General features: G+C 37.5%; 1 protein-coding gene across 5 annotated transcripts in view; it reads left to right on the top strand.

Annotated features, from left to right (window-relative positions):
- CYRIA (CYFIP related Rac1 interactor A) overlaps positions 1-16,647 on the top strand; it is a 74,239-nt gene that overhangs the window by 39,350 nt on the left and 18,242 nt on the right. For 2 of the 5 annotated variants that reach the window (XM_059729489.1, XM_059729494.1), the window contains exon 4: positions 8,569-8,648. The exons of 2 other annotated variants lie outside the window; for them this stretch is intronic. In XM_059729489.1, the coding sequence (XP_059585472.1) occupies positions 8,576-8,648 (73 nt within the window). In that variant the 5' untranslated portion in view covers positions 8,569-8,575. Of the gene's footprint in view, positions 1-8,306; positions 8,387-8,568; positions 8,649-16,647 lie in introns of all 5 variants that reach the window. One more of the 5 variants, XM_059729501.1, reaches the window with a different exon arrangement.

Below are 16,647 nucleotides of genomic sequence, written 5' to 3' on the forward strand. Positions count from 1 at the left end.
GACCAGAGGTCAGGAAAACAGACCTTACGATGACAGGATGAGAGCTGTGGGACTCTTCAGCCTGGAAAAATGCAGGCTCAGAGGTGATCTGATGGATGCCTGTAATTTTATAAGCGGTACTCGCCAGGATCTGGGGGAACGTTTGTTCACCAGAGCCCCCCAAGGGATGACAAGGTTGAATGGTCACAAACTCCTCCAGGACTGTTTCAGGCTAGACATAACTAAGAACTTCTTTACTGTCTAAGCCCCCAAGGTCTGGAATAGACTGCCGCTGGAGGTGGTTCAAGCACCTACTTTGAACGCCTTCAAGAGAAATTTGGATGCTTATCTTGCTGGGATCCTATGACCGCTGCTGACTTCCTGCCCCTGGGGCAGGGCGCTGGACTTGAAGATCTTCTGAGGTCCCTTCCAGCCCTAATGTCTATGAAATGTCTGTGAAATCTATGCTGTTATTTCCCATTCTGTATATATAATTTTTCTGTATGTGCCTGAATTTTTTCTTTAAGTGTACTACCCTACTGAATCTCATCTTAATTATTTTAAACAATTTTTCTAATTTACCCATGTTTGTTTATCCTGCAAAACAGCCCCTTCTAGGCTAATTTCATCCAAAAATTTTATAATGCACCAATTGCATACCAGAAACATTGAACAGAACTGGGTTGAGGGCAGATTTGTGCACAAAGTCCACTTCAAATATCAGTCATTTCACAGGAAACCATTGATAAATCCTAGCATAGTGTTTCAACTGTTCATTATGTTAATTTTTACTTAGGCCAGTGGCTTTGAAAACGGGGCTTCATATACCCCCCAGGGGAACATGGTGCTTTTTAAAGGGGTGCACGCCTAAAATATAATAATGGCTGCGGAGCTTCTGACTGGTCAGTGCATATTGAGTAATGGTATTTCTGTGTGTTGATGTCAGTGTTGCTACTCTTGCTAAGCATGAGCACACAGAGGTGTATCAGGTGTTAGAGGGTACAAGCAGCAATGTTTTGTAAAGAAGAGGTTACATGGTCAAAAAAGTTTGAGAAACACTTGTCTAGACTTTATACCTTTTTAATTTTCCAGTCCAGCATATTAGTAGTGTATCGTCAAGTCTTGGCAATTCTGTATGATGGAATTTGGTGCAATTAGACAAACGGTGGGCAAAGTCCAGCCCACGGGCCGGATCAGGCCTGCAGCAGACTCCATTTCCCAGTAGTCCCTGCCCATGTTGCTGCAGCCGGTTTCTGGAGATCCCAGCTGTGGCAGGGCTGTGACAGCGCGGGGCCAGGGTTTTCATGGAGACTGGCCTTAGCAGCACTGGCAGGCATGCAGCTGGGTGGGGAAATGCTTCTGGGGCTGGGATCTTGCAGCACTGACCAATCATGAGGTTACAAAGCATAGTGGGTGTCAGGATTTAAGACAAGTTGGAGGAAGATTAAAAAGTTCCATATAAATTGGGTTAAGCAGGCTTTCCACTTTTGCTACTATGTTGGCAGAAATGTTTTAATGGCCAATGTTACTCAGCACTAATATACATCTGGGTTCCTAAGTTCTGGTGTGTTGACCAACATAATGTGACTTGAGTGGCTCTAGACTGGAATACAATATTCTGTTGCTGACTAGCAGAGAACAAAGCCAAATGTCTGAAGGGTGAGAGCTTTAGATCCAAAAGTAGATCCGGCAAGTTTTGTAGACCGATTTACAGGTCTTGATTTGGCTTTTATCTTGTGGTCACAGTAAGTTGGAGACCAATCAAAATTAACACTTACTGGATGGTGATTTGTGTTTACTTATGAAAGTGTCACATGGAACAGTGTCAAAACTATTATTTTGTACAACTTCTACCTTTACCACTAGGGCTGATATCTTATCAAACAAAATTCCCTTTGATATGATGCATTCTTGATAAATCTGCATTGGTTATGCATCATTTTATTGTCCTTTAGGTGCTTACAAATTACCTAATATTTTATTTTGCAATCTTTCTAGAGTTTAAAATTAGCCTATTTGGAAGAGGGCTGTGAACCAGGAGTGAAGAGGTGTTTTCAGGAGCCATTATAAGACAAAAGAAGTACAATAGAATAAGCAATCTGATTAGTGGCAAAACAAAATTATCCAGGAAGGGAGCATATAGTTATTACTTGTGACGTGCAGGGAGATCTGTAGCAATATGTTAGGTTAAAATAAGCTGTAAAACCCTTGTCTGTTTTTAAATCAATATTTTTACTGTCTAGTATGGTTATGAATTTCTGTTCCCAGACCTGTCTTCTAGAGGAGGTTTATGAATTCCCTTTGAGCATGAGAAGCAAAGTTAGAAAGGAAGTTGTTGTTCGGTGAAAAATGTACTCCCCTGCTATTGTTCATGCATCTTTGTCCTTTATATTTTTTTCTATGAAGATTTTTTCTGGTGTGTAGTTCCTATCTAGTTTCATCCATAATATATTCTAGGCATTAGTATGACTCTTTGTGTGTGTCAATAAACTGATTATTGAACTCATGACTGTTTAGGGAAAAGCTCATGAACAGTTTCTGGGCTAAGGAATAGAACACAAGATTCCCCTCTCCCAGATAAGCACCCTAACTACTGGGCTAAAGAGTTAGGTTGTCACATGAGCACTTACATGGTTACTGCTTTCTCTGGCCTCATTAATATAGCATGGCAAGTTGAACAGTGTCACAGTTGCACTGAAGGAGTTGAGAATGCCAGTACTTTGGCTTTCCGTCTGTGGTTATGAACTCTTCTGGTAGGTAGGGAACCATGAGTTTCTAACCCATCCAGCTACGGTTGGCCTTAACCATAATCTTTCCATTTTTGAGCAAGTTTTCTAACTGCTAGACTGTAGAATAAGTCAAGAAACACTAATATGTCTTACAGCAGTTTTTTGGAATGAAGGTGGCTTTGGCTGCTGTTTGTTTCCTACTGAACTCAGTGTCACCAGCTTGTTTTTTTTTTGGTCTTCCCAAGTCAAGCAACTACCATTTGCCCACAATCAGCTATTAGTTAGGCACGGTGAGCAGATGGGTGCCCTTTACCTGCCCTGTTTCATTAGTATCACTTGACCTCTGACTTGTCCTCCACACCCACCTACCACGCCTTGATGTTGTAAGAATATTTAGGAGAATGGATGGTTCTCTGCACAGAGGTCTATCTGGCAGGGCCACAATCTTCCATAGGGCTCCACCTCCCTTACACTCTGCCCCTTTGCTCTCAGGTGGTTGTTCACCATTTTTCATTGGTCTGGAATGTGCAATGCCTTTTGGGCTTCTGCCTGAACTCCACCGGGTTATTTACTCTGTGGTTCTTTGGCCTTGGTTTCCCCTGGTTGATCCTGTCCTTGGCTGTACTTGTTGGATCACTCTACAGTCATTCTCTTTCTATGTCTCTGTCTCCTTGGTTGTTATCCCTGGTCCTTCCTTCTGAGGACTGTGTATTTCTGTGATTATGTGGACTTGTCCTGTTCTACACTTCCCTGTCCCTTCCAGTTTTATTTCAGCCCTCTAGACTAAAGTTCCTTTAAAGCCCCAGGTGTGGGAGATAGGTCCTCATTAAACATAGATCAGACAGAAGAAAGGGGGATCCTTCCTCCCCACTGGTCCTTCTTTTCTTTCAGAGACCGTAAATCAAAAGGGAGGTTTCTTTCTCCTGGCCTATATTGTCCCTTGATTCCAGAATCCAAACAACCTCCCCTCAAAAAGGTTTGAATGTGGTTGATCCCTACATGAGTTGAAGTTCTGTTAGGCTATCTTCATCCAGGTTTACATCTTGTTTCTCTTTTTTTCCCTCCAGTGTGCCAGGCAGATCTTCTCTTTGCCCTGGCTGCCTCAGTTTCTCATAGCCCCCATTGCCCTCGGTAGAATTGTCTTTTCCTCTTCCTGGTTAGTAGCTATTGGCTGGGACCTCATCTTTCCTTACCTGACCCTAGCTCCTGGGCTCACAGGGATGACCTCTATTACAGTGCCATCTGCTGCTACTTAACTCTCTGGACGTGCTGGGATGCTCCTGGTGACACTTCATGAGGATTCAGTCAGAGAGGATCCTCAGCTTCACTGATTTACTTTCTTGGTCCAGTTGCCTGGTCCAGGAGATGCCAAACACCACACCTTTTTTTCAGCATTTCCCTTTAAACTGCCCAGTCTTCTCTGTGGGTCTGTCAGAGCCAGCTCTCTGGGGCACATGTTCTTCAGCCCCAGGTGCCTGCCTGGTTCCCCAGACTTCCCCTTGTTCTCCGGTGTGCTGGGGACACGCAGCTTGTCCAGACTCATCCTGGTAAGGTCACCGCCAGCTCGGCTGGCTCCATGGGAGTCTAGCAGAGGCCGGTTGTCGGTACCTGCTACAGGCACATAAGTGGAATGAGGCATCTATGTGCGATTGTATTCCTCCCTTTTCAGATCTGTGAGAAATTGTTAAAATAAAAGGTGGTTTGTCCTTTCAATTGTTTAGTCTGAAACTTAATAGTAAGGTACTGGATTTTTTAGAAGTGAAATAAAATTTCACTTTAGCACCTAAGTTAGGGGTCAGCAACCGACAGCCCCTGAGCTGGATCTAACCTAGGAAATTTTGGGGCAATACAGAAAATTAGGTAGCTCATAGCCCACACTGCTGCTCTTCTCATGTCTGTGCTTACCTCAGTGCAGTGTGGGAAGTGTGGAGAGCTTTAGATGTCTGGAAAAGGAGATTTGCAGCTGGGAGTCAGGTCCCAAGCTCTGGCCCAAGACAGCAAAATGTTGCTGATCCTTGGCCTAAAGCCACTTAGAAAATAAGCTGTCTCTGTATCTGAATTTCATGTGTGAATGTTTCTTGGAGCCAAATTCTGACATTCATATTCATGCTTAGTAAATAAATTACTTGTAAAGTTAATCAACTTGCCTGTATAGTGAATATAATACAATAAAGCTGTGCAAGTATATGTGTACTTGCAGATTATTCTATATAGAAAAGAAATAAACTATATAAGACTAAGGCATATTTATACTGCTCTTTATGGGAGTATAGCTGCATTCACAGTAGAGGTTGTATAAATATATCAGTATGGAGGATGTCAAAGCAGCTTCTAGAACTTCAGAAGTGGCAGCCTGATCACCAACAATGACACAGTTTGTACCGGATCAAGTGTACTGTTTGTGGTGACATGCAAACATTCATAGATGAAGATCACACTATAAAATAAAAGTTATGTTCCCCAAACCTGTGTAAATCAAGGTAATAAAGAATCCAACCTTCACTCTATTTGTACAAAATTAGGTTCACAATACCTGCTTTTAAGATGTTTATTATATGTATCTAAAAATGAATTTCAGCATTGTTTAAGACACTGGATTGAATCCATGTTAATTTTTGAAATTTTTAAATCAGTTTATTTTCCATGGTGCAAAACAATTGGTTATTTTAGGGGAAGGAAAATACATTCCATATGAGGAAAAAGTATCTTCAGAGTGTATGAACAGAAATAAAACATTTTACAGCCCTACCAGTAAGCCCTGGGATGAAAGGAACACTTTCATTTTGACTTGACACTTAATATTTTTGGAAGATGGAGAAACCTAAAGATGAGTGCATAATGACAATCTCATAATGCTTATTTTTTAATTATTATCACTGTTTCTTTTTAATTTTTTAGTGTGATGCTTAAAAAAAGTAAACATAAATTTGATGTTTTTAACTGTGCCAAAAGTGTATACAAGTAAAATAGAAGAGACGTTTTCAGATGTTTGGAAATTCTTAACTAAACGTTAGTTGTTTGAAAAGCAAAAGAAAGCATAAAAATATGAGGCCCAGGTTCTGATATCAGCACACCATAGTTTTAAAGTAGTCTACTGACAGCTAAATTATTTCTGCAATTTTAAATGGCTTGAACATTAAGTAGAATTTGGAAGTTTTAAGTATGTTACAGTGGAAATATTTTACTGTGTTTTTTGAGTTTCATCTCCACATTTAAACTAAGCCCACAGTACTGGACATCCATACTTTCCAGGTTAGTGAAATTAAGCATTGTGCTTGAACACCTAAGTTAACAACTGTGCAAGGTTTAGTACTTATCAACTGTTCATTTGGGAGCGTATACATTTTTGTAAGTGTGAGGACAAATTATACTTGCAACCCCAGAGGTGAAATAATTAGCTACCAATTTGTAGAGATCTCTCTTTACTACAAGCGATTCTTTCTTAATCTGATTAAAGTGTATTCTACAAAGTAGATTCTTATTTCTGTATTCTTTTTAAGGTTTAAAATATGGCATTAAGAACTTTCAAAAGAAAATTCAGCGGAAATTCAAACTGTGGGGAAGAAGCGATTTCCATGGAAAAGCACGGGGAATGGAAAATAGGATGATTAACAAGAAACTGTCACTTTCTCTCAGAACAAAAACCCTTTACTTGCTCTTCGAGTTGGTGATTTTAAATAGGATCATGGATCTGTTTGTTTACTTTAATCTCCCTTTTGAGTCTATTACAATAAGGCAATGACATGTTCATTGACCAACTGAATCGAGTGTCTTTTTTGTGTACATAAATGATGACAAACCACATCAGTAGTTTTAGGGCATGTAGATAGAGGATGTCAAAGTTGATTCTAGAACTTCAGAAGTAGCAGCAGCATCATCAACATTACAATTTGTAGAGGGACAAATATAATGTGTGTAATGAAAAACAGTTTGAATCACTAAATCGATACAAATTAAAGCATAGAAAAATAAACTAAATGGAAGTTCAAATATAAAAAAAAATGAAAATGAAAAGTACTTTTCTGAAATATATTTACAAGTTTTTCCCTTAATGCTGATACGCTGTACTACTGTGGTCAGAAACAAGAGTTTTGGGTTCAAGACTTCAAGCAACTAAATACAAAAGTAGGAACACATGCTTAGTTTTTGCTGAAGGGGCAGCTGTCAACAAAATTGCTAATAGTAGGCCATCTACAAAGGCAGTCTTTGAATGTAGAGTACTGACCTTGGAGCTAGAAGAAATTGCTTGGTTGGATGATGTCTAATATGAAAGCAAGGAGGTAAGGCCTGGTTTGAAATGAGTTGAAAGTGAGGAATCCACAATGTTTCTTTTTATTCTGGGTGGTATAATCTGTTTCCTTAAATGTTAATGTTAATCTAATGCTGTTTGTGAAATGAAAAAATATGGGTGGGAGGGAGAATTGAGGTCTGTACATTTATTTGATTCTAGTGTTCCACTTTAACAAGAAGAAATATTAAATTACTGGAAAACTACATAATTTAAGTTTTAAGTTGCATTTCATTTATGTGATATTCACTTTTTGTGGGCTAAATGGAGAAGTACACTTTAGTGATACAGTGCAGAACTTGTTTAGAAAGTAAAAATTTAGTTCTTTCTCTATATAAATTAATATAATTTTCTGGAAAGCTTAGGTACCTCGTGTTTTAATGTTCTTGACACAAAGTATTGCTAATTGTTTAGCAGGACTTGACGGTCTGTTCATTAGAAATGTTCTGAATGCCAAAAATTCTGGATCATTTTATTGAAAATATAAACTGAAAAAAAAGAGACAGATAATTTTTTGAGACCACATCAATGATTTTTAACTTGTATTATAACACTTGCTTCTCTGAAATCAGTGGATTACAAGGTTCATCTTTAGGTATACATATACTTGATACAATTTTTTTTTAAATGCATGTAATTGGTAAGTGTGATAGCACCCCTCTTTTTCAGAATGTGTAGAAGCTTTTTTCCCCCTCACTTCATTCTGCAGTAAATTGTCTTTACTCTGATACAAGTATGCTTTTTTCTTCATTTAATGGCTAAATGGGTTTAAGCAAAAGCCAGAAACACTTTCCTCATACTCTTCCAGAACTAATATCCCTGAGAGTCATACCTATATAACTGTATAAGGACAAGTTTTCTTTGTAGGTGAAACTCTCCCTCTTTCATGACTGTCACTGAGCAACTTGCTTTCCATTGAATTTGCCATTTTCCTCTGACATTGGGAAGTGCTTTTATTAACATGGGGTGCTAGTATTCATAACATTACTGAAAATATAGAGTTATGGTTTAAGAGATTTTTCCCATTTTAAAAAAAGAAAAGTAAAAACATAAGGAAAAAAGAAGGGTTTTTGACAGTTTTTTTTGGTTTGTTTGTTTTTTTTCTCTCCCTCTAATACCCATTATGGTTAATCATATTGCATCTCTCTATCTAAATGCAAAAATATCATGTAATCTGCCATCATAATTTTCCTTAAGTTCCAGCTTTTCTCATGAAATTTTAATGTATATTGCAGACTGTATCAAACTCTTAGGTTTAACTTTCTACTTTTGCATATATAACTGTGTTGTGATTTTGTTGCATTCACTAGGTTTGCTGGGATGGGTAATCTTCTTAAAGTCCTTACCAGGGAAATTGAAAACTATCCACATTTTTTCCTGGATTTTGAAAGTAAGTTAAAATTACAGGATAATGAGAGAATCTTTTCCCTAATTATACAGCTGGTTGAGAAGGAACCCTTTAAATGTGATTTATAGTATACAGGTACCAGCAGACCCTGGCTCTCCAAAGCGATGTATCTAATATTATTCATTTGCTCAGAGCTCCTTTTCTTTTCCTTTTCTTTTTTTCAGGAACCAAATGGGAAATCTTTTAAAAGTTCTCACTTGCACAGAACTTGATCAGGGGCCAAATTTTTTCCTTGACTTTGAAAGTGAGCAAACTTCTTGCCTGGCTTGCCTTCTTCTCCTCGCTCCTCCTTCCTCACCCCCCCCCCCCCCCCCAATAAACTGCATGAATTTTTGCATCGCAAAGTAATTCAAAAGGGATTTGCAAGCAAAGTAACTTACACTTCATATTGATATTGAATTCTTGTAGCCATAAAATATTTCTTGTAGTATCATTAAAAACGTATTGGCAGATAATATGAGACATGATATTTAAGAGTAATTCTTGTCTTTACTTGGTTTCAAGATATTATTGTTGATTTTAACACAGAGAACTTATGTTTTACAAGTAATCTTTACTGTCTTAAACTTGCTTTAAGGGTTAAAAAATTAACACGCATTTCTCTGTCCTCTTAGATGAAAGTATGTGGGTTTTTTTTAATATACTCAACAGTTTCTATTAGAACTACAATCTAAATTGTTCAAAAATGACATTTCTTTGCATTGCTCAAAATGCATTTAACTGATTTTTTTTTAATTAAAAAAAAGTGAGTGAATAATGTGGTCATAGTGTATATGCTTGATTGCATTTCTCTTAAGTGCATGTCTATCAGCTTGAGAAACTTTCTGATCACATCTATAGCTGAGGAAAGCTAATTTCAGTTTATTTGATTGTGCTTGCATGAACTCTAGACATTCTCTTGAAATCTAGCCATCAAATTCTGAAACATGGCTTAAATCAGTGTGCTCTGCTACTTATACAAAATACCTTTTTAAAATGCTAACAATATATGTTGTCTTGGCTGATGTCATAATACCTTTTATTTGAAATATTCCAAATGCATTTCTGGCAGCAATTACATTTAAATATAAACTTCTGTCAAGCTCTTTTGGGAGAGCAACCAACTTAATCTGAAAACATCCCTTTAAACTAAGTCCAAATGTCCTTTTACCTTGAAATAATCTTTAAAGAATTTGATACTTGCTTGTTTTACAATTTTTTTAATTTTTTTTTTTTTAGTAATAGGGAAAATTGTGTGTTGGGCATATTATTAAATCTGGATTCAGGAGATTGCTAAATAAAGATGACATAAGTATGTGCTTAAGCAAACAGCTTGAGTGTTCTTTCCTGGGTTGGGTCTAGAGCTTTTAAATACAATTTGTTGGAGCCTATGATAATTTTCCCATTCTGATTCTAATTTTACTTCAAAATGAAGAATCCATTCTAGACTACTGACAGATTAATTCGAGGCACAGAGAAATGATTTGGTTTATCAGCCTTGTATTCATTTCTTCTTTGTCTGTATAACTCTTTTTTTTTTTCTTACAGAAAAAAATGGGGTTTTGAACCCTTCTGGATATCATGCTATTTTATCTATCAACATTTAGAGAGCTTAAATAAGTACTCTAGCGTCCCAATCTGTTACTAAGGTTTTTACTGTTTGAGGGCTATACTGTTTAATTAGTCCCATTGTGTCACAAGTATGTGCTGCTACAAGAAGGCATATTTGGCAAGAAACAAGTGGTTTGGCAGTAGAATGCCTTGGAGTTGATGGTAGGATGCTATTTTAGCATTTGGGTTATAAATATTGGATTTTTCTTATTGCAAGCAAGAATTAAAATGGAGTGATTCAGAGGGCACCTGCTCCTCAAGGAAGGTGACAGGCAATTAGTATAGGCCCATGAATGTTATTTTAATGCATCCAACAATGGGAGGATCTAAAGTGACTAAATGCATGATGAGTTTGAGATTCCTGAGGGAAATTGTAAATGTGTGTTGCAATTTTATTGTTATCATTCTTTGTATAAGACATTTTCATAATATTATGGGATGATTTCTATAACATGTAGTGGATTAATCTGCATATTCTCATGCTTTCATATACTTTAACATTAAAAGGAAGCTCTTGAACTGATTTGCATGAATATGAGTTGTACCTGAGGATTTGCTGGAATGGTTTGCTAACTTTCTGTATACTTACGTTTTTCAGTTCTAGGTTTAAGTTGCTTAAAGTTTAGTTGAAACGGGCACTTTTAGAAATATACCTTCAATATTTCCAAATTATTTCTTAAAATTTTTTAGTCATTTGAGGGGGACCAACACACTGCAAAAACCACTTGTGGTTCCTGAGAGTGCCCATTGTTTTCGGCTTCAGCAGTGATCAGATTTTTGATACACATTGAAATGAGAAACCACCTCTATTGGGAACATCCTAAAGTAGGGAGACCATCCTATAAGTCCATCATTCACCTTCCCAATGTCAACCATTGTCATGCTTGGGGGTATGCCAGTGATATGGTTGCACACCTGCCTTCCTAATGCAGGTGATCAACAGTAAAGAAATCATGAACACTATTGAAGCTAGTGGATGTATGTCGTGTCTTTAGCACTTATTTCTTTGTTTAGACAACTGAAGTTCTTAAAGTGAGGCTTTTAATTGCTTAACTGCAACATAGAACCTCAGTTCTGATGTTGTCCTACATATTGGACATGTTACATTTTGAAAGTACTGGTTAGACATTTAGTACTATTTAGATCTTTTAATTGTTCAGTTTAAAATGATTTCTTCAAATGTATTTACAGAAACCCAGAATACTAAAGCAGTTCAGTCCTACTTATGTTTAGTTAAACATTTAAGTTCACAAGGATCTAGCATGTGTATTCTCATGACATGTTTTATTACCACTATTGGTATGCATTTTGTTTGGGACAACTGCATTCATATGCCTTCTGGTAATATTAGTAGAATGGCAGGGTTTTTAGTTCATTTCCCCCTTTGTATTTTGTTCTCTATTTCTGTCTTGGGCTTGAGTCAGCTTTTCTTTGCTGATCTGCCAATTTGTTTTGGGCATTGAGACATCTTGGTAGTGGCAGAGACTGATGATGATAGTCATCAGTTAGCTCCAGTGTATTCCCTATACCAAATACACGATAGTGTTCAGAGCGATTGTGACCATGTTGAGTCTTGCAGTACTCCTCATGTTCACAACTGGTTGGTAAAGGGCTGGTTTAAATTTCTCTGGGTTCTGCTTGATAGAACAGTAGATCAACTAGTGCACTGTGCCATTTACTCCTTTCCCATTTACAATCTTGTGTACCTCTCAGCGCAGGGTGACAAATGTTATGTAATTCCGAAGAACAGATATAGTAAGATATCCATAATTTACTTTGCTCTTACAAAGTTTTCTGTGACTTTGAATAAACAATGAATTCAAACAGAACCATTTTGGTGTTGTCCTGGTTGGAAACTGGATTAAGATGAATCCAGAGAATCTTTTCTTTGAGAAGTTGGCAAAGAAAAGTTATTAATTGGATGTTTAATTTGATGAAGAAAAGGGAGATTGGGATTAATATACAGCCTAAAGTCCGATTAATGTTTCTTCCCTCTCTGTTCAGCATTGGTGAGGCCACATCTGGTGTACTGTGTCCAGTCCCATCCCCCCCCCCCCCCCCGGAAAGATCTAGACAAATTGGAGAAAGTCCAATGAATGGAGAGCACCAAAAATGGTTGGGTGGGGGGGGGGGCTGGTGCACATGACTTTTGAAGAGAAGCTGAGGGAACTGGGCTTATTTAGTGTGGAGAAGAGAAGAGAAGACTGAGAGGAAATATAATAGCAGCCTTCATCTACCTGAAGGCTGGTTTCAAAGAAGATGAAGCTGGACTGTTCTCAGGTGTGGCAGATAACAGAACAAGGAGCAATGCTCTCAAGTTACAGCAATGGAGGTTTAGCTTAGATATTAGGAAAAAGTTTCTAACTAGGAGGGTAGTAAAGCACTGGAACAGGTTACCCAGGGAGGTGGTGGAATCCCCATTTTTGGAGGTTTTGAAGACCCAGGTAGACAAAGTCTTGGGTGGAATAATATAGCTGGGAACGGTCTTGCTTTTGAGCAAGGGGTTGGACTTAGATAACCTCCTGAGGTCGTTTCCAACCCTAATTTTCTGTGATTTTATGACTGTGATGAAGATAGACTTGTAGTTGGAATCTCTCGGATGATTTTTTTTTGTGCACTCCCCCTCCTTCACATACATACACCCTGCTGCCAACCTTTTTTTACTTTTTAAAATTTGTTTCCTCAATCTTGCTATGCCACATATTTTACTGGGCTGAAATCTGGATGCATTTCAAAATCATTCCCTGAATTTCATGACATAACTCTCATATGCTAATCAAAATGGCCTGGTTGTTTTGCATTGATGTTTAGTAGTCAGATTTATTTTATTGACATCTCTCTTCACTCACGTGCTTGACAGAACTGAAAATGAAACCAGTTGTACAAAGTGTTAAAACCTGTGTTCAGGGTTTTTTTTTTAATTATTAAGGGTAACAATGTGTAGATTCTTGCAGAATTGGGCCCCATGTTGCTTATTCTCAATAATCATCCAGAAGAATGCCCAGCATGTTTTACACACAATGCAGTAGTTGACATGCAACAATGACATTCTCCTCCCTAACTTGAATGTCTCATGACCCAAATCATTTAAACTAAATACTTCTCTTTTAAAGCCTTTAGCAGCTTTCTGTCATAATTACTAGGACTGCATCAACATTCTAATATCACAGGATGAAAGGCTTGGAAGACTTGAGGTGTCAGAGCTCAAATAGTTATGTTAAAATGCCTTTGAGTCATATTCTTTAGCAAAGTAAATTAAAGAGTGGACTTAGGCTTATTGTAACATGAAAATGATGACTGTTCAGTTTGAAATATAACCATTTACACTTAGAGCAGCATTTTTATCATTCCATTGTTCATGATGTTAATGATAAAAAGTTTAAAACCATAATATATGAAGTTACATTACAGAGAATGCTTAACATATGAAAATAAAGTTTTGAAATATAGTTTTTTAGTTGATATTATGTAAAGTACACACAGTCTTTTACTGGTGTTTACCAAGTACCATATTGATTTTTAGGATATCAACCTATGCAAAAAAGCATAAAAATGTATAAAACAACATAAATTGAATATTATCTTTCACCTTCTTATTGTTCCTTTCAGTTGCCTTGAAATTACTTAAAGGGAACAACATGAATATAATTAGCTTTATCAAGATAAATATCAGCTTTTTAAAAATTGCCTGTTTAAGTTCAAGTCTGTGAACATTAAATATTTTTGTTGGTGGTTGAAATCATTTTAAATCTGCTCATTGTGTGACAGTGGGAACACTGCCCTTATATAGTTGGACATACTTTATATAATGCTGTAAAACATTATGGCACAGTTGTCTTGAGCTTTTCACTAACAGTGAGACTAATTTTTTTTTAATTTTGCGTTACCGTTGAATTCAGTCTTCACATTTGAACACTATTGCAATTTAATGAACAATAAAAGACTATAGAGTATTTTCTAGACAAAACATTTGCCAACTTTAGAGAAAACATCTAGAGAAGTTGGCATCCACATATGCATAAACATTATGTGGTTCTGAAACCTTAGCCCAATATATCTGTTCTTTGTTGATAAGCAATGAAGTCACTAAAGTTATAGTTTCTGTACTCTCCACACCAGTATCATGTCACAGCTACCAGCCACACTTTAAAAAGCATTAGAAACCATTTTCATTGTACAGATCCTGTTTATATAAAAATAATATTTTTTCCCCAGACATTATCTCCCTGGCCCTGATAGTTGGTTATAGAGTTGAATTGACTTGCAGCACCAGGAAGGTGTAATGGGAGTCCAGAATTATGTAGCAGAGATTGCTCCCTAGCTGTGCTGCTTTAATCTATCTTCCACCTCTGCTTTCAGCTGAATGAGCAGTTTTCACTTTATTTTAGTATTCTGCCTCCAAACAAACTCCAAGCCAACCCTTGCCCTATCTTTTTTACTTCAGCACCCTGTTCCATTCAGGTTTTTGGCCCCTGATATCTTCTTTCTGTGGATATCCCTATCTGACAGATCTTTTTGTTTTCCAGGACAGCACAGACTTATTTCTCTTCTAAGTGGAGAGACAGTTGAGGGAACGGTGGCAGTCAACACCCTTTTCAATATTCAACACTGATTTTTGACATATACTCCAAAAAGACACAAAAAGCCCATGTCAGAACACTTTGACTTCTCTGAACTTTCCATCACTAACCCTAGGGTAGCTGTTCTTAAGCAAACAAACAGAAAATAGTTTAAAAAACAACCTGGATGTGAAATGGCAGAACACTAAATCAACCATAACCTGGATTATGCAAACCCGGGTCTAAACAGGATTATGAAATCTTATCCCATTACATGGACTAGCTGTCAACCCTAGTGCCCCGCAGTGTTAATTAACTTGTTCATTTCAATTGATCTACTCAACTCACTTTTTATATCTCTTAGCAATGTTGCCTATAAAAGCTCATGCCTCTAAACCAGTTAGTTGGTAGTCTTTCCTAACTTCTTCCTTTTAGTACTACGAGGAATCAAATACAGGGAAAATAGCAACAAAAGACACAGAGAGATATGAAAAAAAAAACCCCAAAATGGTGCTTTACTGGCTCCCCAGCATGTGCGTAGATCAGGCAATCCAGGAGGGCTTTTTGTCACTTTCATCTAAAGCTGAGTCAATCAGCTTTTAGATAAGTGCCAAAAAGCTCCACTGAAGTACGCAGTCTATAGAGATGCTGGGCGAGCTGGGTCAAACTTATGCCATACCTCTTCTGAGCATGTGCCACGCTCAGTATGAGACATGCTGAGCTTAAAGTAAAGCGCCATTTTTTGTTTTGGCAGGGGAGGAGTTTAACATCCGTAAGCAGCCAAAAAGATTGGAAGTTTTACTCCCAAGCTGCAGTTTCACCCTCTTGAACCATCTAAATGAAGAGAGTTTCCAGTCTGAGAAACCTGAGCTAGCCTAGCTTCACCTTCAAGGGTGTGGCACATTAATTAAAACATCCACTTGATGGGAGGCAGTTAAAATGTCCATAAACAAATGTTTGTCTTGAACTGAACAGCTGCTTCCTGTTGTGTTGAGAAATGGGTCTTTAATCCAAAGGAGGGGGAGGTTGAGTGAAATATAGGTTGAGGGCAGGTGGGTGAATTGAGAATGTAAAGGGGAAGTCATAAGCAGGGAATGAAGGAGGAATTCATTTATTTATTTTGAATGGAGGCATAAGATTTGGTAAAGTATTCTTGACATGCCAGTCCTTGACTGCAGAGTCTTTCTGTGCCAGTATAATCTAATAGATGCAGCACATTTGCAAATTTACGAGATTTTTGTGTTGATCAAATACCTTTATTTAGGGTCTGGAATAGTGCTTGTCATAAGTGTGCTTCAATTGTACTTATATTTAAATTGGATTCAGTATTAGATATTCATTCAGTCAGCCATTTACACAATGCATAAAATAGCACAAATTAGCTACAAGCCTGCTTAAATATTTTAATAATAAGTCTTCTCCCAAGATTCATGTGATGGATCTTGGATAAGAAGCTTAGAGGAAGGATTAACTTGACTGTAGAAATATTGATGTATGTTGCATATGTAATCAAAGGGATTTATTTCAGCCATGTAGCTTTGCTATGATGAGAGGTACTGATTTCTAAATAGTAGGTTCCAAAAGTAGGGTTTTTTTTAAAGCTCCTTCCTTACATGCTTTTGATCTGACAAGGGCTAAAAGTCCAAAAGAGGCAAAAGTGTCATTTTAGCTGTTGGGTGAAATAACTGCTGTTTTGCACTCTTCTCCAGGTGAGGTTACTATGCAAATAAGTAACATAAGTGCACTTCTATATAGATGCTTTTATAGTGTTTCACTTCAAGAATAGCTGTTCAACTTGATACGAATTTGGAAGGCACTCCATAGAATCTCTCCCTTAATGGTGTTTTATGGACAGCAAACTTTCTTTTCTGCATTTAGTTCTGTTTAAAAGAACACGCTGTTCATTGTCTTTCCTAGCAGCAGCAAGCTGAAATTTCAGAATGTAAATCTTCCCCCAGGTACAAACTTCCTGACAAAGTTGCATCAGATACAGCCTGAAAAGATCCTGCTCCCTTGCTTATATAGTGATACTGAGAAAAACAAAACTCCAGTCAGGACATTTGCGCCGACAGAAAAGGGCTTCTGCTAGTTTAA

The sequence above is a fragment of the Alligator mississippiensis genome, chromosome 1, assembly GCF_030867095.1.
Source record: "Alligator mississippiensis isolate rAllMis1 chromosome 1, rAllMis1, whole genome shotgun sequence".
In the NCBI taxonomy this organism is placed as follows: Eukaryota; Metazoa; Chordata; order Crocodylia; family Alligatoridae; genus Alligator; species Alligator mississippiensis.